The 20,837-nt window shown below is 42.8% G+C and overlaps 2 protein-coding genes across 4 annotated transcripts in view; one reads left to right on the top strand and one right to left on the bottom strand.

The window, feature by feature from the left end:
• On the top strand, window positions 1-7,425 carry Uba5 (ubiquitin like modifier activating enzyme 5). Its single transcript, XM_059268490.1, has 5 exons — window positions 1-316; window positions 2,696-2,741; window positions 2,850-2,934; window positions 6,024-6,133; window positions 7,339-7,425. Exons 1-4 carry the CDS (start codon window positions 174-176, stop codon window positions 6,035-6,037), a joined length of 288 nt encoding a protein of 95 aa, XP_059124473.1. The 5' UTR covers window positions 1-173; the 3' UTR covers window positions 6,038-6,133; window positions 7,339-7,425.
• A 6,478-nt stretch (window positions 7,426-13,903) lies between these two features.
• Nphp3 (nephrocystin 3) overlaps window positions 13,904-20,837 on the bottom strand; it is a 42,448-nt gene continuing 35,514 nt past the window's right edge. Inside the window, exon 28 of one of the 3 annotated variants that reach the window (XM_059268484.1) lies at window positions 13,904-14,272. In XM_059268484.1, coding sequence (XP_059124467.1) covers window positions 14,086-14,272 — 187 coding nt within the window. In that variant the 3' untranslated portion in view covers window positions 13,904-14,085. Of the gene's footprint in view, window positions 14,273-14,324; window positions 14,586-16,219; window positions 16,515-20,837 lie in introns of those variants that run through there. The other 2 variants (XM_059268485.1, XM_059268487.1) reach the window with 2 other exon arrangements.

The raw sequence follows: 20,837 nt of genomic DNA, 5'->3' as shown, positions 1-20,837 counted from the left end.
GGAGGGCGTGGCGGAGACGTGTCTAACTGGGATGCTTGGAGGCTCTTCCCGGGTGTCGGGATCCGGAAGGCTGTGCCCAGTCCACCTGCACTTCGTGGGCCCAGCGAAGCAGCGTGGGGCGGCGGCGGCGGCGGAGGCCCAGGCTGGGAGCGGAGGCCGCCGGGGGCCCAGCCATGGCCGAGTCGGTGGAGCGGCTGCGGCAGCGGGTTGAAGAGCTGGAACGAGAACTTGACAGGGAGAGAAGCCGGCAGGTCGTGGGCGGCCGGACCCGCATCGAGAAGATGAGCTCCGAGGTGGTGGACTCCAATCCCTACAGGTGATCCCTGGCGGGGCGGGCAGGGCCACGCTCCCCTTGCGGGGTTCAGCCGGCCTCCTGCAGCGCCTTTCCTGTTGTGGAGGTCCTGTTCCTAGATGGGCAAGGCCACGTCTTAGTGCTAGTCAGAAGATAACCCTTGGCGAGCGTGGTGGCTCACGATTCATCCCAGCTTTCGGGAGGGTGAGGTGGTGGTGGGTGTCGCGAGTTCCAGGCCAGCCTGGGCTACATAATGAGTTCTGGACCAGCGTAGGCTGTATAGTGAGACTCCTTTTTCCTGCACAGAGGAAAAATATCATTTTATTTAAAAAATCCAAGCCAGGCATCCATATGGTGCAGCTCTTGTGCCCGTGCCCAGTTTCCTGTCACCCTTGACTCTTTATTAGTCTACCTCGCTCTGCATAAGGCTGATTGCTAGTAAGCTCTGTCAGAACATAACGTCTCATGTAAAGCTGCCAAGGATAGAGTAGTTTCTGAAAGGCCTGTCAGTGTAACGCAGATGAGGCAGGGCGAGGGAGACTTAGTTACTAGGGGGCTCAGGAACATCTGATTATCAGCTTACAAGGCTTTCTTACTCCTGTCCTTTGCTCTCCCTAAAGGACTTACTAATTTATGAGGGAGAATGCAGAGCAGTGGTTAAGGGGAAGGCCTCTGCGTCAAGACTGAGTAAATTAATTTCTCAGCTTAACAAATAGCCAGTAACTTCTAACAGCTGCTAAGCTGCTTCAGATTTGGGACGTTTGTTTCTGTCATAGTTATGAAGACTGAAACAGTCAGTTTATGTGAAGTTCTTAAAACAGCGGTTGTACATTGCAAGCTTCATACAAGATTGCATTCAGTAGCATGCAGTTAGACCTTTCAGTTCCATATGTTTTTTTTCTCACCACAGCCCTGGGATTGCTTTTATTTCCATCTCATTCTGTTGGTGAGAAAAGTGAGTGTTCTATAGCTACTTTAAATAGATTGTAGTAAACAAGGGAATCTGAGTGGCGTTAGATTTCTCCCCAGTAAGTCAGTAAGCCTTTAAGTAGCGTGGCTAAAAATTGGGTAGTTTTGATATGGGTGAAGTTCCAGAAAGAGAGCAATGTGTGTGGTGGGTCCAGAGACACTCTGAGATGATGAAATTGGAAACTCATGAGTGTGAATGTCTGTAGAGAAGTTTAGAGAACTACTGGAGTTAGGTTGAGTAAGTGAAAGCATGCAGGAGATTAGGCATAAGGAAGCCATGGTTGCTGCCTTGAGGAAAGGAGGTTATGGAGGAAAGGGAAGTTCTAAAGCACCCACCCAGCAGTGAACAGTAGGATCTAACCAAAAATGGCCAAGGCTCCTGGGGCAGGAATGTTTGTGCAGCAATGATGGACATTTACGAGTAAAATCTTCAGAAGACTGAAAAGCACGAGGTGAAAATACTGTAATAGTGTGCATTTATAGATATGATCACATGGAGTTGAAAGTGGGAGGAAAGGGGTCAGCCCAGAGGCCTGCTGACTTTCCTAACATCCTAATATCCACATGTGCCATGAAGAACAAACAAATAAAAACTTAATATACCCACATTTTATGTACATATTATGTACACACAAACACACACACATAATAGAACAGAGGAGCAGTAGCTGAAGTACTTGGGATACAACAGATGCTTCCAAAACTAGACATCATCCATTATGGACAGAGAACATGAGCTTATTTCATTTTCTTTATATACTAACACAGCATGGGAAAATAATAACGTTTCACTTTGACCCTTAATATTTAAGCCGTTAGTGTAGATCTTGGCTACACATGAGGATAAAGAAGGTTCTTTAGAAGAAAAATACTGTTTCACAGGCTACATCCAGGAAAGTCCATGTTTTTAAACCTACTTAGTGATTTATTCTTACCTAGTAAAAGTTAGCTTTTAAGATCAGTAGGTCATCATATTTGCTTTGTGCCCCAGGCTGGTCTTGAACTCCTAATCCTCCTGCCTTAGCCTCTAGAGTGCTAGGATTACAGATGCCTGCCACCATGTCCAGCTAGATTCCTCTTTTGAATTAGTAATAATTGAATTTTGGTGATTGTTTTCTTTGATGGTGTGTGTCTATAAATATCACTGTTAACTAAAAGATTACAAGCTTGGGGCTGGAGAGATCAGTGGTTAAGAGCACTAGCTGCTCTTCCACAGGACCCAGGGATGATCTCCAGCACCTACATGGCAGGTGACTGCCATAACTCTAGTCCCAGGGGATCTGACACCCTCTTCTGGCCTCTGCAGGCACTTCGTGTACCTTCAGTTCTGCATGTATAAGCGTACATACAGGCAGACCACCCATACACATTAAAAAATAAAAATAAAATAAGAAAAGACTGCAAAAGCTCTGAAACTTTTTTTTTTTCTTTAAGCCGCCTGATGGCCTTGAAACGGATGGGAATTGTCAGTGACTATGAGGTATGATGCACCTTCCCAAGCTTCTGAACTCGATTTCAGAGAATAATTTCTGGTGAGAAATCAAATGGAGAGTAGTAACCAGCACATGTATCCTTCTTTGTTTCACAGAAAATCCGTACTTACGCTGTAGCCATAGTGGGTGTTGGTGGAGTTGGTAGTGTGACTGCTGAAATGCTGACAAGATGTGGCATTGGTAAGGTAAAAAGATTTCTCTTTGCCTGTCCAGTAGGGAACTGTTCACTCCTGCAGCGAATCAGGTACAAATTAGCACTCTTCTGCTCAGCCAATCAGTCAGTGGTTTATGATTTCTGTTAGGTTTATGGAAATTGCTCTTCTCGAGGCTGAGTCATATCCCTCTCCAGACAAAGGCTCGGTGTTATTGATAATTAAACAAAGGGTATTTAATTGTGTTGAGGACCTTTTGTTTAGGGTAGTGTAATATGTAAGTAATTTGGAATTATTTTAGATACAGAACCAGTTAGAAATGATTCTGGGGTACCCCCCTCCCCCAAAAAAGACCACATAGATCTATAGTATTTTAGCAAGGCAGAAATTTTACTTCTGCAGAAGGGTGCATAGCCATGCCAAATCAAGTAGGCAAGCCCACCCCGTGGGTTCTGCTGAGTTTGTATTCCTGATGTAAGGGCTCCTGGGCCCCACTCTGAGTGGTCAGAGTCAGCCCCACACTCTTAATTGTTGGCGGATGATTGCAGATAGCACAACTGATGAGCGGAGTGCAACTTTTAGGAACAGGCTACAACCTTGGGTGTATGTTTTGATCTCAAGAAGTGTGGGCTCTGGAGGAACTCAGGTTTCTGCCAAGTGGCTACTGTATTTTTTTAAGTTATTATAATTATTTATTCTTCTCTCATACAATACATCCTGACCGAAGCCTCCCCTCCCTTCACTCCTCCAAGTTCCCCACAATAGTTTTTTAAAAACAGAGTTTTGTCTTATTTAACCCTTTGATACAAAAGACATTTAAATGGATAAAGTGTGCAAATGAAGCACTCAGATCTTGAAAATCTTTTTAAGTGCTCAATTAAACACACACAGGATGGAAAGCATTGAATATAATCTAGGGGATGTTTTAGATTTTTTTATTTAATCCATTTTGTTTTCTTTTAAAAATGGACTAGAATTGTAAAAAAGAAGTAACTTACCTTCTGCCAGAATTTAATCTGACAATCTTAGGTTTATAAAGCCAAGGACTATTGTTGTTACTTATTGGTTGAATAGATAAGTTTTCTACAATTATCTGCCCTGCTATTTTCATAAAACATACATTCTCCAATATCGTTTGTCAATAAGTTAATATTAAAAGATAGCGGTTGCGCCGGGCAGTGGTGGCGCACGCCTTTAATCCCAGCACTTGAGAGGCAGAGCCAGGCGGATCTCTGTGAGTTCGAGGCCAGCCTGGGCTACCAAGTGAGTTCCAGGAAAGGCGCAAAGCTACACAGAGAAACCCTGTCTCGAAGAAAAACCAAAAAAAAAAAAAAAAAGATAGCGGTTGCAAAATTGGCCCTCATTTATTAATATAAAAATGATGCCAATAAAATACTTAAAATGCTTATTATAATTTTAATATCTTTGAAGTGATTTACAGAAGCAGGCCAAAATATTGCTTGCTGATGACTTGAGTACCCTATTGATTGACAGGATATTGGAGATGCTTGAGTAGTTAAAAGTTGAATATGTGGCCATATTAAAACAGACTGCCAGACCTCAGTTATGTGGCTTTAATCCTGTAGTGTCAGGTAAACTTGAAAATTGTCATAACTAGTTTCCAGGTAATCCTGCCAGTGCAGAAACCAAACACTGAGAACCACTGGAGCCTTGCCTGGGCGTTTGCTAGGAGGGAAGACTTAAGGTGCAGCGCAAACAACTGTGAATCAGAATCTATCTTTTCATAGACTGCAGATTAATGTTGGGGAAGTGCTTTTCGCCCACTAACAATTTCTGGTGATGCAGATGCTGCTAGATGAGCAGTGATTCTCGAGGACCGCTGCAATTAGAACCGCTCATGTCCGGTTACACCCACAGTAGGTAGTAGGAATTCTGGTAGTGAGATGCAGACACCTGCATTTTCAGTAACTCTGCCAGTGATCCCACTGTATGCCCAGGTATTCTAAGACTAAACAGATAAGCTTCAGGAAGTCTTTCTTCTAGCTGTAAAACACATAAGCAAGAAGCTAATGGTTAGGTTTAGTGGGGAAATGGTGCCTAGAAGACCCAGAGCCCATTTCTTATTTCTGCAAGTATCTGCAGCTCCCTGGATCACCAAGTCCACATCAGCCGCTTTGCTTTCCAGATGGGCAGCAGGCCGGAAGGTCGATGTCATTTCCTGTGACCTAAGCCAAGTAGTGGCAGTTACAATGTCTACTTCTTTTAAAAAAGCCAACTAGAAGTTATAAACTCAGATTTAATGCTCTGTCTGACATAGTAAATATTATTGAATGAGCCTTGGTTCAAGGACTTGGAGTTATAAAGGCCTAAGTGGCATCTCTGTCAGTAAGATATTAAAGGTTCTCTGGGTGTTGTCATAGGCTTTTTTTTTTTAAGTTTCTGTATTGAGAAGAATAAAATCAGGTCTGGGGTTGTAGCTTTGTGTTAGAGCAGTGACCTAGCATGGATTAGGTCCCAGGTTCAATCTCCAGCACTGAAAAAAAAAAAAAAAAAAAAAAGAAAGAAAATGAGAGAATAAGCTTTCACTGTTACAGATTCATAGAATCTAACCTGTTCTTACTGATAAGAAATGTTATGTACTCATTTTAAGTGAGGAGTGTACATTGGCAGACACTGAAGCAGACCTAAGAAGAAAGCAAGGAAAATAATTAACTGGTTGATAACTGTCTTTAGAGTAATGAGGTTTAGCCTCAGCTTGGTTATGTGGTCTGTCATACAAAGGGAGTCAAGGAAAAGAAAAAGGAATGCAGTAAGATCTTGACACAATTTTTGCAACACTCAGTGAAACGGAGCAGCTTCCCTCTCTCACTGAGGCGGTCTGTAGAAGCAGCACAGCCTTGGGTTGGGGAGGGTTGCTGCACCCAGAGTCCTGCATTAGCTGAGTGCCCTTCAGCAAGGCCCCTTGTCAATAGCTGAGGATAAGAGGAGCTAGGCATTTACCTCACAGGACATTTAGTAAATCACTATAAAACACCAAGTGCCTTAGAATTAACTACTGTTACTACACTGCTACCATTAAGCCTATCAAATGGAAAATCCATTAGTTTAATGTCATTTTTTACTGAAATACCACTGTTACCACTGTTTTCATTTCAGTTACTGCTCTTTGACTATGACAAGGTGGAACTGGCCAACATGAATCGACTTTTCTTCCAGCCTCATCAAGCAGGACTGAGTAAAGTGCAAGCAGCCGAGAACACCCTGAGGTAACTGCAGTGTAGTAAAGGGCCCCATGCCCTGGATCTTGTTAACTGCAGTGTAGTAAAGGGCCCCACGCCTTGGATCTTGTTAACTGCAGTGTGGTAAAGGGCCCCACACCCTGGATCTTGTTAACTGCAGTATAGTAAAGGGCCCCACACCCTGGGGTCTTGTTAACTGCAGTGTAGTAAAGGGCCCCACGCCCTGGATCTTGTTAACTGCAGTGTGGTAAAGGGCCCCACGCCCTGGATCTTGTTAACTGCAGTATAGTAAAGGGCCCCACGCCCTGGGGTCTTGTTAACTGCAGTGTGGTAAAGGGCCCCATGCACTGGATCTTGTTAACTGCAGTGTAGTAAAGGGCCCCACGCACTGGATCTTGTTAACTGCAGTGTAGTAAAGGGTCCCACGCACTGGGGTCTTGTTAACTGCAGTGTGGTAAAGGGCCCCATGCACTGGGGTCTTGTTAACTGCAGTGTGGTAAAGGGCCCCACGCCCTGGATCTTGTTAACCACAGTGTGGCAAAGGGCCCCACGCACTGGATCTTGTTAACTGCAGTGTAGTAAAGGGCCCCATGCACTGGATCTTGTTAACTGCAGTGTGGTAAAGGGCCCCACGCACTGGATCTTGTTAACTGCAGTGTGGCAAAGGGCCACACACAGTAGGCTGTTGTTTTGTGTACCTGTTTTCCGAGCTAAGCTAAGTGTAAATGGACTTGGATTTTTCGCTATGAAATGCATATTTCACAATTATGCAAAGAATCCTCTTACTTCTTAGTCCTGGGTCGTGTGTAGAGTGTGCTTATTTTCATCTTTGCTGCACTGCTTAGCTGTGGAGCCACAGTGTAGACTAGCCCTAGACTATACCAAAATGATGGCGCACACATGCTTTGTTCCAGTAAGACCTGAGGTTTAGACTCTGAAGTCTGAATTTTATTTTCATACCATGAAATATTCTGAAAAAGACTTTTCCCCGACCATTTAAGAATTGTTCTTAGTGGCGTGTGCTGACTGGCACCTGCTGCAAATACCAGCACACAGGGAGCTGAGGCACGTGTGAGGAGTGGCCCAAGTTTGAGGTCAGCCTCTACTGCATAGCAGGTACTGGGCTGAGCAGGACTGCATGGCAGGGCATAGACTTGGAACAAAAACCCAAACCAGGCAGTTCTTACCTTAAAGGCCGTACCAAAAATGTAACATTTGCTTTCCCCTCTCAGGAGCATTAACCCTGATGTTCTGTTTGAAGTTCACAACTACAACATCACTACAGTGGACCACTTCGAACATTTCATGAGTAGAATAAGGTACAGTTTATGAATACTTTGTGCAGTGTCCTGATGTCCAGCTCAGTTAAACAAGTTCAAGAAAATCTATTGACAGATTTTTCATCTTTTAGGAAAAGTAATTTTTGTGTAATGTTTATGTATTAGGATATAGTCTACACACAAACATGTATGTTCCAAAAAATAAACTTGGAAAAATAAATACCTCTGGAAATTACAAAGATTGAACAAGAGGCCTTCAGTTTTACCTCCTATGCTCTAGACTGAATTTTATCCCTGAAAATTGTTTTCTTCACACAGCCAGGACACCTGAAATAATTTTATTCAATTAGCTTTATTACATGTATATTTGCGGGGAAACGTAAACAAGGCAGTGAAACTTGCTGAGTTCAGTGGCACAGGCCTGTAATTCCATCATAAGTTTGAGGCTAACCTGGGCAACTTAGACCCTTTTTCTTTTTTTTTTCAGAGCTGAGGACCGAACCCAGGGCCTTGTGCTTGCTAGGCAAGTGCTCTACCACTGAGCTAAATCCCCAACCCCTAGACCATTTTTCAAAACAATGAAAAAAAAATAGGGTTGTATGTATCTCATAGTTAGAGCACGTACTTGGCGTGCCTGAGTCCCTGGCTTCTGTCTCCCCAGGACTAATCAACCAAACCAAACCAAATATCTGTGAGAGCCCATAGGGAGATGACAACCCTGTGAACAGACTCCGTTCCTTTACTAGTATGGCATCATTAATTCTCTATTCAGAAAGTGGCTTAACACTGTGTATGAGGTCATCAACATCAAACACTGTGTTACAATTGTGTTCAAACATTTAATGAGAGAAAACTGACTGCACATATAAAATTCAGTTACAGTGTGGTTTGGGTCCCACTGGCGTGGTGGTGAACTCCTGTAAATCAACACTTGGGAGGTTGAAGCAGGAGGATCACAAGTTTGAGATCTTGCTTCAAGAAACCGTGGGGGATTTGTGTGGGCTGTGGGATTTGGGTTTGCTTTTGGTTGTTCTTTGAGGTGGGATCTCATACTGTTTGGATGGTGGAAGCAGTGACAATCCTCCTGCCTCAGCCTCAGGTGCTGGGACAATAGGTGCCAGCCACCAAGCTGTAGGACAAAAGAAATGTATTTTGTATCCTCATTGTTTTCGGACACAGTTTACTTTCCTTCTCTAGCAATGGTGGATTAGAAGAAGGGAAACCTGTTGACCTGGTTCTTAGCTGTGTGGACAACTTTGAAGCTCGAATGGCAATAAACACAGTGAGTTTTGGCTAAGGGGTTGCAGCCCTGGGTTTACCTGAGTGTCCTAGCTAAAACCAGTTCCAAGTTTAACCTGTCTTCACAGCCTCCTTTTCAAATGTGTGCTAAGAGCTTCTGCCCTGCCTGTGACATGTTATAGTGTCTCACTCTCTCACATATAAAGTAGCACATGTTTCTGTTGTGTGGTTTTAAAGTAAATGAATGTTTTTATGACACTTATTCTAGTCACCATTGGGTTTTCGTTACATTCATTTAGTGTGTGTGTGTGTATGTGCACGCGCGCGCGTGCCACCATATCCCCGTGGGCACCTTGCAGGAGTTGGGTCTCTCAGTGGGATGAGACCATGTGGGACCTAGGGATTGAACTCGGGTCCTCAGGCTTGATGGCAAGCACCATTACCCACTGAGCCCTCTTGCCAGCTCACCATTCGTTTTAACTTTTTGTCTTACTAGGATTAAATATATAAATTGTAAACATTTCCTAAAGATAAAATATTTTTCTTTTGAATCACTTTTAAATGATTCTTATGATTTTTGTATTGCTGACGTTTTAGAAAAATAAGTTTTTCCGTTAATCTGAAGAAATCTAGGGAGCAGTGGTTCGATGTAAGGAATGGGTGCATACTGCTTCTGGAATACCGTCACTTTAACTCAACGGATGCAGCTCTTCTCTCTGACCCCAAAACCCTCAGGATCCATGTACTAACACCTGCTTTCCACAGAGGAGGTTGCCAGTGATTTGTGATGTTTTGTGTTTTTGTCTTTTCCTGTTAAGGCTTGTAATGAACTTGGTCAGACGTGGATGGAATCTGGGGTCAGTGAAAATGCAGTTTCCGGGCACATCCAGCTGATGATCCCTGGAGAGTCGGCTTGTTTTGCGGTAGGCCTTGTCTTCAGCCCCTTTCACTGTTAGAATCAGTGATCTCCGTAGTTGATGTCTACAGTTGAGAGGAGCGGGAGTGTGCCGGGGTACCATTGGAGCATCCCTCCCCTGTGCTGTCTGAGACGGGTGTGCTCTTTCCATCAGTGTGCGCCACCGCTCGTAGTTGCTTCAAACATTGATGAGAAGACCCTGAAACGAGAGGGCGTCTGCGCGGCCAGTCTCCCCACCACCATGGGAGTAGTTGCGGGGATCTTGGTACAGAACGTATTAAAGTAAGTGAGGGCCGACGTTTCTGAAGAGTTTCGTGTGCTGTTGATGAAGTGTGTTTCATGAAGTACTCCAAGAACTGATATTGTCAACTAAGTAGTTATCTAAACTTAAATTTTCTTTAATGTTTATTATACATACACGGACTTTTATTAGCATTACGTGTGTGTGTGTGTGTGTGTGTGTGTGTGTGTGTGTGTGTGTGTGGTGCGCGCGCGAGTGCATGTGCTCATGTATGTATGTGAGTGCGTGCACACATACATATATATTTAAATGTCAGTTATGCCCTGCATTTGGAATAACTCTTGTTAAACGATACAGCATTGCTCTGTATACCCAGTCCTACTTCACCAGACAAGAGGGCTATATTATGAGAATGCATCACTGGGCATTTTCAACATAGTACAAATACAATGCACTTCAGAGATAGCAGACCAGAAACCCCGTGGGACCACTGTAGCATGTGTGGTCTTCTGCTGATTGAAATGTGTGCCGTGACTCTCGGAAGCATTACACAAATGAGGTGAAGCTGTACTGACATAGACAGTGGGTGGAGACCACGGCACAAACACACTTGCTTCTACTCATCCGCTCTCCCTAAAAGTCATTCAGATGTGATCAAACTAGAAAACACTTCTGTTACCCAAAACCAGACTCTGCCAATGCGTGTTTTAACTATAGCTACAGGTGAGGGAAACAGGTTTTGTATAGCTAACGTTTTTGTCAGCTTATGAACCAATTCTCTAAAAGCAGAGTCCTTTAGAGTTCCCTAACTTTGGCTAATTTTTGTCTCACTTCAGGCTTAGTACCCTAGTTATGTCTCCTCAGTCTCCAGTATAATCACAGACTTCAGTGTGGTAAATGAGGCACCCAGTATCAGAAGTGTAGCTCCAGCAGAGAGGTCATAAAAATGTGTACAAGAACTCAGAAGTGTGAACTAGGGCTGTGGTATAAGAGCAAGTGGCCTGTCTAAACACCAGTAGCTACTAAGAACACTTTATAATATTGTACGAAAAGGGAAAACAGTCCTGGCTACAGAAACATTCCTCTCCGGGTTCCTCTATTAACGTACATTTAGGCCTTACACACTTTTATTATTGCTATTACTAATGCTGCAAACAGCATCTTACATAGGTACTTGAATACTGAATTTATGTATGGTGTGTGTTTCTGCAGTTTATTTCAACAAATGCCACCTGTTTTTCTTGGAAGGGGATTATACTGTCCATCAAAGACTCAGGGTACTTGGCTCACACATGCTGTCAGAAACATTAGTATCATCAAACTCTTAAAGCTTTGTCAGTCTGAAGAATAGCTATTCCAATTTCTACTTATTTGTAAAAAAAGGATTAGGGACTTAGGGTTTTTTCTGTGAATGATCATTGCGCTTTCATCTGCTGTTTTTTTTTTTTTTTTTCTTCCTTGTTATATATTTAGAACATGTATTTTCAAAAAGTTTTTTCCTTGTCATTTGTTATGTTAATGTATATAAGTTATATGTTTGTGTGTGCATACATTTATGTTTGTGTGTGTGTGCAGGCATAAACCTGTGCACTCTTGAGGAAGTCAGTGGATAGCCTGCTAGTCCTCACCTTCCACATTGTTTGAGATAGGATCTTTTATTGTTCACCTCTGCATGCACTAGGATAGCTGGTCTAGTTGCTTGCAGGGACTCTCCTATTTTCCTCCCATCTTGCTGTAGGAGCACCGGAGTTACAGTCATGCACAGCTGTCAGGCTTCTACATGGAGTCTGGGGATTTGAACTCGGGTCCTCATGTTTGCATGGGAAGTGCTTTGCCCACTGAGCCGTCTCCCCGCTCTCACTGAGTTTTCTGCACAATCTTCTGTACAGAAGCTGTCATAGTTAGGGTTTCCATTGCTGTGATAAAACACCATCATCCAAAGCAACTCATGAAGGAAAGGGTTTATTAGACTTACACTTCCGAATCTTAGTCCATTATTAAGGAAGTTAGGGCAGGAATTCAAGGCACCTGGAGCAGGAACTGAAGCAGAGGCCGTGGAGAAGTGCTGCTGACTGGCTTGCTCCCCATGGCTTACTTAGCCTATTTTTAACACATTCCAGGGCCACCTGCTCAGGGTTGTCACCACCCATAGTGAGCCGGACACACCCACATTAATCATTAATCACAAAAATGCCCCCACAGACTTGTCCACAGACCCGTGTGATGGGGAACGTTTTCTCTTCACAGCTTATGCTGAGTTGTTCAAAACCCAACCCAGACAGCAGCTTTTCAATAGAGTGGCATTTGACAGGGAGGGGTCACGATGGAGCTTTATGGGTGTTGGAAGTGCTCTCTGACTTCCCCGGACACTACTCACATCAATGACTTAGTGTAGTTTACGTAGTTTATATTGGGATACATCAGTTTTGAAAATAAGGTTTAGTAGCACATCTCAGATTTTTGTCTGTGTGTGTAGGGGGTATGCGTGTATGTACATGTGTATGAACTATGCTTTTCTGTGCATCCATGTATGAAGGGCAGAGGGCAATGCTATGTCTCTTCCTGTATTTCTTTACATTTAAAATGACTTCTGCTGAATTCATTATTGACAGTTTCATGCATGTATGATGTACATTCTGATTACTGTAACCTCTTCTCCACTTTCTCTACTCTCCTTCTCCTCCTATTACCCCCTAAAAATTTCCTCCTCACGTTCATGACTTTGTTGTTGTTCCAAGACCCTCTAAGTTTAGCCTTGATTATCTGTGTGACCATGGGTTTGGAATGTCCACTGGTGCCTGGTGGGCACTCAGTGGGCACACAGCTGAAGACAGTGACTGCCCTTCCCTCAGAACCCACCAGTGGACAGAGGTTCAGTAGAGATGAGGGGTAGGGCCCCAGAAGCCCCTCCCTGACCCCTGATTGACTGTTGATATGTCCAGAGTTGTGTAGGCCCATTGCAAACAGCCACAGCTGCTGTGGGGTCATGACCGCAGTGGGTGCCCTGCCCAGGAGACAGTAGTTTTAGCCCTTTCCCTGCCCTCTGCAGGGTTCCCTGAGCAGTGTGGAGTGGTGTAAATGTCCTGCTTAGGGCTGAGCACTCGGCCATCACTTATCCTCAGCACCTGGAGCAGCCCTGTGTCTGTGTGTTCATTGCTGTTCATTGCAGAGAGGCTGGGAGCATGTCTCTGGGTATAAGCTTAAATACTCAGAAGATAGTCTGCTGACATAGACTACCGAAACAGCAGTACTAATTGGCCCCTCGGCCTAAGACTTTAACCACGGGTTTCTGACTGCAGTACTGTTTGAATTCCCTCTTGTGGAGCAGGCCTCAAATCCAGTCAGAGTGGTTGGTTCTCACCCTACACCTCTGCCAACAGTAGTGCTGTCACTCCCGCCGTGGGCACATCTTGCCTGGCAGGCTGGTATTATTGAATGTAGGGTTTTCAACTAGATAAGGCCATTGGTGCCTTTTCTTCCCAGCAGCCTGTGCAGCACCTTCTGGCACTACCAAACTAGCCAATGGGAAGAGGGTTCTAACTCACTCTCAGCTTCATTTCTCTATGTCTTGCATCCAGATGTGTTCCACATTATTTTTTTTTTTTTGAGACAGGGTCTCTTACTGATCTAGGACTCATCATTTTGGCTACACTGGCTGTACAGCAAGGCCCTGAGATCTACCTGTCTCCATCCGTCTCTCTTTCTCAGTTCTGGGATTATAAGCTTATTATGCCATGGCTGCCTTTTTATGTGGGTGCTGGGGATCCAGACTCAGGCTCACATGCTTCTACAGCAAGTACTTTAACCACTGAACCGAGCCCCTAGCTCAGGTTTTAAAAACACATCTCTCCTACTGCAGGTTCTCTAAGGTCAGTATGCTTCTTTGGAGTTTAGCATGCCATACTTTACTTGCCAGCAGCTTATCTTTATTAGAGGGTCAAAAATAATAGCTCATTACACAGTGATGAAAGGCAGTATACTTTTCCTTCCTTTCTTCCTTCCTTCATTCAACAAATATTCAAGCAGCCAAGTTTTATAAATAAGGTAGAGAAAGTTGCTGTTTTCTAGGTTATTTGTTATAAAATTCATTACCCACTCCAAAATCTCTTTTATAAATTCACTTACTTCTAGTCCCTTTTTTCTTTATTAAGTATAATTTGATTTTCTTTTTTCTTTTGAGATAGGGTCTCACTATATATCCCCTGGCTGGCCTGGAACTCACAGAGGTCCGCCTGCTCCTGCCTCCCAAATGCTGGGATTAAAGGTGTGCCTGACTAATTTAATTTTCTTCTTCAGGTTTCTGTTACGCTTTGGCACCGTCAGTTTCTACCTTGGGTACAATGCAATGCAGGACTTTTTCCCTACCATGTCCATGAAGCCAAACCCTCAGTGTGATGACAGGAACTGCAGGAAGCAACAAGAGGAATACAAGGTACAAGCAATCGATGCATCGATCGGTCGGTCGGTCAGGAAGTTGAGGGTCACACTGCCTAGAACAGTACATTTGAAAAGAAACATTTGGAATAGAATATAATGGGTTCTGGGTTTTTATAGTGTTAGTTCATTTAGCGTACTTCAAAACAAAAACCCGTTCTTGCTTTTGGTAATGTGCATTTTGTGGAGTGCTGCGGAGAACGGAGAAGCAGTAACGGTGGTTGGTACTGTTTGCTTTATACAGAAGAAGGCCGCGACACTGCCCGCACCGGAGGCTGCGCCCACGGAGGATGAGGAGATCGTACATGAGGACAATGAGTGGGGTAGGGGCCTTCCTGCGCCGGACTCGCGCCGGAAGCACACTCTGTTCTGGGAGGGAGTATAAGATGACACAGCACTTCAGATAATTCTCACAGTGTTTTCTGGGAGGAGAATGTAAGAGTGCACACAAATGTAAGTGATGCTTACAGTCTTCTTGAGAATGAGCACAAGGTCACATTTACTCCTACAGGTATTGAGCTGGTGTCTGAGGTTTCAGAAGAGGAACTGAAGAACTCTTCAGGTCCCATTCCCGTCTTACCCGAAGGAATTACAGTGGCATACACAGTCCCAAAGAAGGTATTTGTGAAATCTGATTCCCCATATGTAAATATCAGATAAGAGAAAAATATGTATTTCTCTTCTTTCAGCTTCATCTTACGTCGGAAAGCTAGTGAGGTGTTTCCTGCCTAGATATCTGGGCAGTCGGCCTTGAGGTGCTGAGAAGTATTCAGTGTCAGCATGGAGACAGGCACAGCTCATTGGAAACTGAGAAAGTAGAGACTTCTAAAAATCCATGGATATATCAAGTATAATAAATAGTGGTTAAATTAAAGTATTACTTTCATATTGATAATTCTAGCCACAAACCCATTTACAAATACTTCTGGAAAGGGTGATGGAATGTGCCTGTGATCTTAGCACACAGGAATCTGAAGCAGGAGATACACAAGTTTGAGATGAACCTGGATACGTAATAAGAACCGTAAGCAGAGGTCGTAGGTGGGAGGTTAGGGGTGGTGGGTGAGAGAGAGAGAAAGAGAGAGCATGCACATGAATAAACCTACAGAAATACAGACTTTCTCAAGTGAAGACATACAGAGCAGGGGCTGGGACCACCAGACAAAAAGATACACAGATAGGCAGTAGGTATTGAAAAGCTGCTGAACATTATTAATCATCAGGGGCATGCAGATCTACACCAGTGAGGTACATCTCACTCCAGTGAAAAGGTAAAAGGATGTGCAGAAAGGGAGCCTGGAGTGTAATAATGCATTGCTATCAGGCATGTCAGTTAGCTCATCTATTCTGAAAACAGAATGGAGGCTCCTCAAAAAACTAAAAGATGACATATGTGATATATGTGAACCAGCAGTCTCATGGGGAGGGGTATATGTCTAAAGTATATATAGCCAAAATGCCCACTGACTGATAAAAGATACACACACACACACCCCACACACAGTGGAACACTTGAGCCACAAGAGGATAACAACCTGTCATTTGTGGCAAGACAGATGGAATTGGGAGTATTAAGTAAAATAAGATGGCACAGATGGACAAGCACCACATGGTCTCACTCATATGTGGACTCTGAAAGGTTTGATGTGATAGAAGTTGAGAGTCGAGCTGTGCTTCCAAGGGTGAGTGGGGGGCAGGGGGAGGAGGCCGGCCAGCAGCTTGTAAGTTACAGCTAGCTAGGAACACTGAGCTCTGGTGACTGTCGTAGAAGGGTGGCTGTAGGTAGTCACTGTTAGATGTTCAGAAAGATAGAAGGAGTGATTTTTGAATGTTCTAATTATAAAGAAATGGTTTGAGGAGATAGGCTTATCCTGGCATGAACATCACATAATATATACATATACCATAACTTCATGGTCTGCTATAAATAAGTGTAGTTTTATATTAACAATACACTCAGTAGAAATGTCAAGAATATTGAAGTTGCTGCCTCCTAAACAAAATTTTGGTGGGGAATATAAAGGACTTTATTTTCTCTAATTATTTCAAAATGTACTTATCAGAGGAAAGTCAGCTTTTAAGCATGCTGAGCATGGGTAAAGCAAACTGTTAAGGACAAGTGGTTGTGTATGGCTCTGTTTTCATTGCATTTCCCCCTTTTGTTGACAGCAGGAGGATTCTGTTTCTGAAGTAACAGTGGAAGATTCTGGTGAAAGCTTGGAAGATCTCATGGCCAAGATGAAGAACATGTAGACAGTGGACTGGCATTTGTTTTATTTTCTGTGCTCATTCTATTCCCTGGAATTAAAAAAAGAATCAGAACTAATAAACCTAGGGCCGCCTTAACTGGCATGTGAATCTTCACTGAGAGTCATGCTGTATGGAACACTAGTGGTTGCTTCTGGCTTCCCTCTACAACTGAATCAGTAATGCTCCTACAAAAAGGAGAGGGGAGGCCATCCCATCCCATAATTTCCTTTACAGTAATTCCCTGTCTATGGACTGAGGCCCTGGACTGTAAGTACAGATGGAGGATGAGATCTTTACCCTGGCAGCTGTGGCTAGCAAGTGTCTGAGTGTCTGAATGGCTTCCTGCCAGTTACCCATGAGTACTGATCTGACCAGGAGTGATGTTAGAGAGTCAGCCTATAGAATAAACATCCCTTCAGATGTTTCTTGGTGAGATACAAGTAGAATGTCTTCATTGGCATGTCTAAATGAGTTAAAGATTTAAGACAAAGCACAGATAAATGCAAGCTGTCTTCATGGGCAGACAAGTATGTTCAGGAAAAACCATCATTGTATTCTAATTTTTACCGACCAAGGAAAAGGCATTGCCTTTTGTAACAGAAGTGCCTGGAGTCACCATGTGACTCAAGAACAGGCATGAGCACAGTGCATCATATAGACGGTGTACATCATGTAGACCGTGTACATCATGTAGACTGTGTATATCATGTAGACTGTGTACATCATGTAGACCGTGTACATCATGTAGACTGTACATCATATAGAACATGTACATCATATAGACTGCTCCTGAATATTTCATTTCACCTTGATTCCCTAAACACGGAGATGTTAGCAAGGTTTGTCCTGAGTAGTGGGCAAAATGAAGAACTGGAAATTACCTCTGCAGTGACTGATGAGTATTTATTCCCTGCAAAGGCTTCCATGGCCCAACTATGACCACTTAAATTGTAAACTGATGAATGACGTAAATTATTGATGATTTTTATCTTGAGAATATGAAATGACTTTATGAATGTCTAAATTGTGTGTATTGGGAAATACTAGCTAAAATTCAAAGTGTCATTCCTTACTTGTAAAATAAAGTTGTAAAGACCAACTCCAGGCATAAATTTAATGTACTAGCTTTGAGAGTCTAGGATTATATGTGACTTTTTTCAGGTTTATAGAAGTCAAGAAGAGTGTGTGCCTAACTTTGAAACTTACATTTATGTTTCCTTGGTAAATTTTTATAACTATTTTTTTTACAGAACTTAGCGTATTAGATTGGAGAATAACTTTTCAAATCACTAGATATGCTTTAAATTTTTTAAATGAAATTTTTTTAAGAATAATTCTTTATGCCGGGCGGTGGTGGCGCACGCCTTTAATCCCAGCACTCGGGAGGCAGAGCCAGGCGGATCTCTGTGAGTTCGAGGCCAGCCTGGGCTACCAAGTGAGTTCCAGGAGAGGCGCAAAGCTACACAGAGAAACCCTGTCTCGAAAAACCAAAAAAAAAAAAAAAAAAAAAAAAGAATAATTCTTTAGAAATACTGGTCCATGAATTATCTAAGGCTTACTTGAAATTGTTGAACTTTCAGGTTTGGTTAAGGTATAGTATATAGGATCCACTGACTTCTAGAGATCTGCTCTTTCTGGTATTTTAGGCTGTCCTGGATTCTAATGTATCTCACTCTTACCCAATATCTTTCATTAGAAACTACTGGATTATCATCTCAAAAATAACTAAATACAATCTGGCGGCAGGCCCCTTTTGATCCCATATTGCTCTCCCCATAGTCTGTGGCCACAGAGACTAAGGGGCAGCGGCAGTGGCTGAGAATTAACACACTGCATCATGAATTACCACGTAGAGGTTTGGCTGGATGTGTAGATGCTGTGACTCCTAGTGAGAAAGGCCAACAGCCCCAATACCGTTCGTTCTAACAGTGATTCTAGAATCCAGAGTCTAGACGGCAGTAAAACCATTCATCACTTTGTTTCTTTTGTTAACAGAAAGGCAATCTGTGCTTCTGCTCAGGTTTTTGTATTTTTCTTCTCATGAAAATACTCCCTGACACCCACAAATGTGGGCCAATAGGAAAAGGCAATAACTTTTAAGAATATGTCAGAGAAGCTTTGACGGCATCAAATCACATTTTTGTTTTTCCAATTTTCCTTTCTGTAAAGTGGTGAGGACAAGTTATAGCAAAATTTGGCTCTTACCAATTGTTTATGAGGGACTTGTCTGAAAATTGCCATTTTGCTGTGGAGGTGTATGTTAACGTGAACATAATTAAGAATCACATCTATGTTAACATGAATGTAACTTGAAAATCTTATACCTATGTTAACATGAACATAATCTGAGAATCACATCTATGTTAACATGAACATAATTTGACTGTTCGAATTACAGATCTACACACAAATGTTTGTTACAGTTGCTTTTAGGCATTCTCGTGAAAGCAAACATTGTTAGTACAGTAAATAATGAGACAAAAATAATAGATAAAATAATTTTACTATATACTTAATTTGAAATATATAATTTAGAGTGACTACTTCAGTCACTTAACCCTTAAGTTTTAAAAATATTTTTGTAAAGTTCTCAAATCTAAATTTTAGAAGAAAGAATAACTATGATGTTTTTTTGAAGATTCTTTTAGAGTACTGATCACAAAGTTTTTTTAAACTTAATACTATACTTTCAGTGTATTAAATCATGAAATAATCAGATTTTGAGCTCTGATAAATGAGTTGTAAAATCAATATTTAATATATTCACGAATTCAATTATTTGTACCTTTCACAGGGCAAACCCCAAGAGACAGGTTACACTCATATTTTAGTTTTTTTCCTCCTGAACCTTGACCCTCCCCCACAGGGTGGAAGAGGAAGGCTGCTTTTGTGCATTCCTGTCTAATTTAAGTCGCCATCACAGTGTCTAGATTGTAGCAGTGCTTCTCAAGCTCACAAGCTCGGGAGTTCCCTGGCCACCTAGCTCTCAGGCTGCTTCTGAGTGGCTCAGGTGAGGCCTCGAAGACTGACTAAGTTCTGGATGGCGATGACACTGGCTACTGTATCCCCCGGGGAAGTTGCATGACACTGGGCACAGCCTGCGGTCACCAGAGTTCTTCAACTTCATCAAACTACCGAGTAAACCTGGCCAATATTCAAGTCTGCTAAAACACGGTCAATGTTTATTTTAAAATAATTATGCAAAGTGTAGCCCCCAGTACAGAGTGCAAAAAAGAGAACTTGACAATTGCACTTTTAAGACAATGGAATACAATTTCTATATCATCTTTATAATAATACATATTGAGATCTTACAAGATTTAAAATTGATGAAAATTTTACTATAAATATACAAATAAAAACTAATGTGGTGATATTATAAAATCTATAAAAATATTTAATTCTCAGTATAAAAACGGCATAATTGAGGTAAAGCAAGATTGATTTAGACCATTTAGGAGAGAAATAGGATTGTCATGGCTTTTTTTGTGTGCTGAGGACTAAACCCATGGTCTGATGCATACTAGCACTATGTCTCCAGCTCTACTTTTTAATTTTGTGACAAGGTCTCACTAAGTTGCCCAGGCTGGCCCTGACCTTGAGAACCTCCTGCTTCATCTTGTGAGTAGCTAGGAACCAGGCCTGTACCACAATAAGATCAGAATGGTACAGAGCCTGGCACCTGTAGGTGCCCTCCGACACTGTGCAGCACAGCACAGTGATAAACTTCCCCGAAGACAGCACAAAAAAGGGGCTGACTAAATCAGCTTAGGGAAAAGGAAGACTCGAAAGCAAAGCCAGGTGTGGTGATCCCAGCACCCAGCAGGCCAAGGAGGAATGAGTTCATGGTCAACCTGAGCTACACAAACTCTCACATACACAGTAAGAGGCTCAGTTGGTAAAGTGTTCGCCATGTAAGCATAAGGACCCAAGCTCAATCTCCAGAACCCCCTTTAGAAAGCTGGGCATAGGATTGGAGGCTTGTAATCCTGTTTCGGGAGGTGGAGACAGGTGGCTAGGGTACTAGGATGCTGGAAGACCAGTCAGCCTAGCTAAATGAGGACCAGGTCACTGAGACCCTGTCTCAAAAGAACAATCACGGTGGACAGCAACTGAGGAATGATACCCAAGGCTGACCTCTGACCTCCACATGTACATGCCCATGTGTGTGCATGTCCTCACACACAAACCCAGAAAAAGGAAAACAAGAATTCCTATCTGGTTTGTTTCACTGAAGACTGTTGAGACCATTCGTAAACATTTCTTTGAGGTAGAGAACTGGGTCAAACCCCTGCTGAAAACAAAACCGGTGAATGGCAGGGCTAAGGCTGCTCTCAAGGAGCAAAAGAATCATGGAATTCTTAAACCATG

This window comes from Peromyscus eremicus, chromosome 7 (genome assembly GCF_949786415.1).
Source record: "Peromyscus eremicus chromosome 7, PerEre_H2_v1, whole genome shotgun sequence".
NCBI classification, from domain to species: Eukaryota; Metazoa; Chordata; class Mammalia; order Rodentia; family Cricetidae; genus Peromyscus; species Peromyscus eremicus.
Note: the sequence above shows the minus strand (reverse complement) of the source record. Positions and strands in the feature narration are given on the sequence as shown.

Coding starts and splice junctions, on each gene's coding strand:
- Uba5 (XM_059268490.1), top strand. CDS start 174: ATGGCCGAGTCGGTGGAGCGGCTGCGGCAGCGGGTTGAAGAGCTGGAA. Junction 317..2,695: donor GTGGACTCCAATCCCTACAG/GTGATCCCTGGC, acceptor TTTTTCTTTAAG/CCGCCTGATGGCCTTGAAAC. Junction 2,742..2,849: donor GAATTGTCAGTGACTATGAG/GTATGATGCACC, acceptor TTTGTTTCACAG/AAAATCCGTACTTACGCTGT.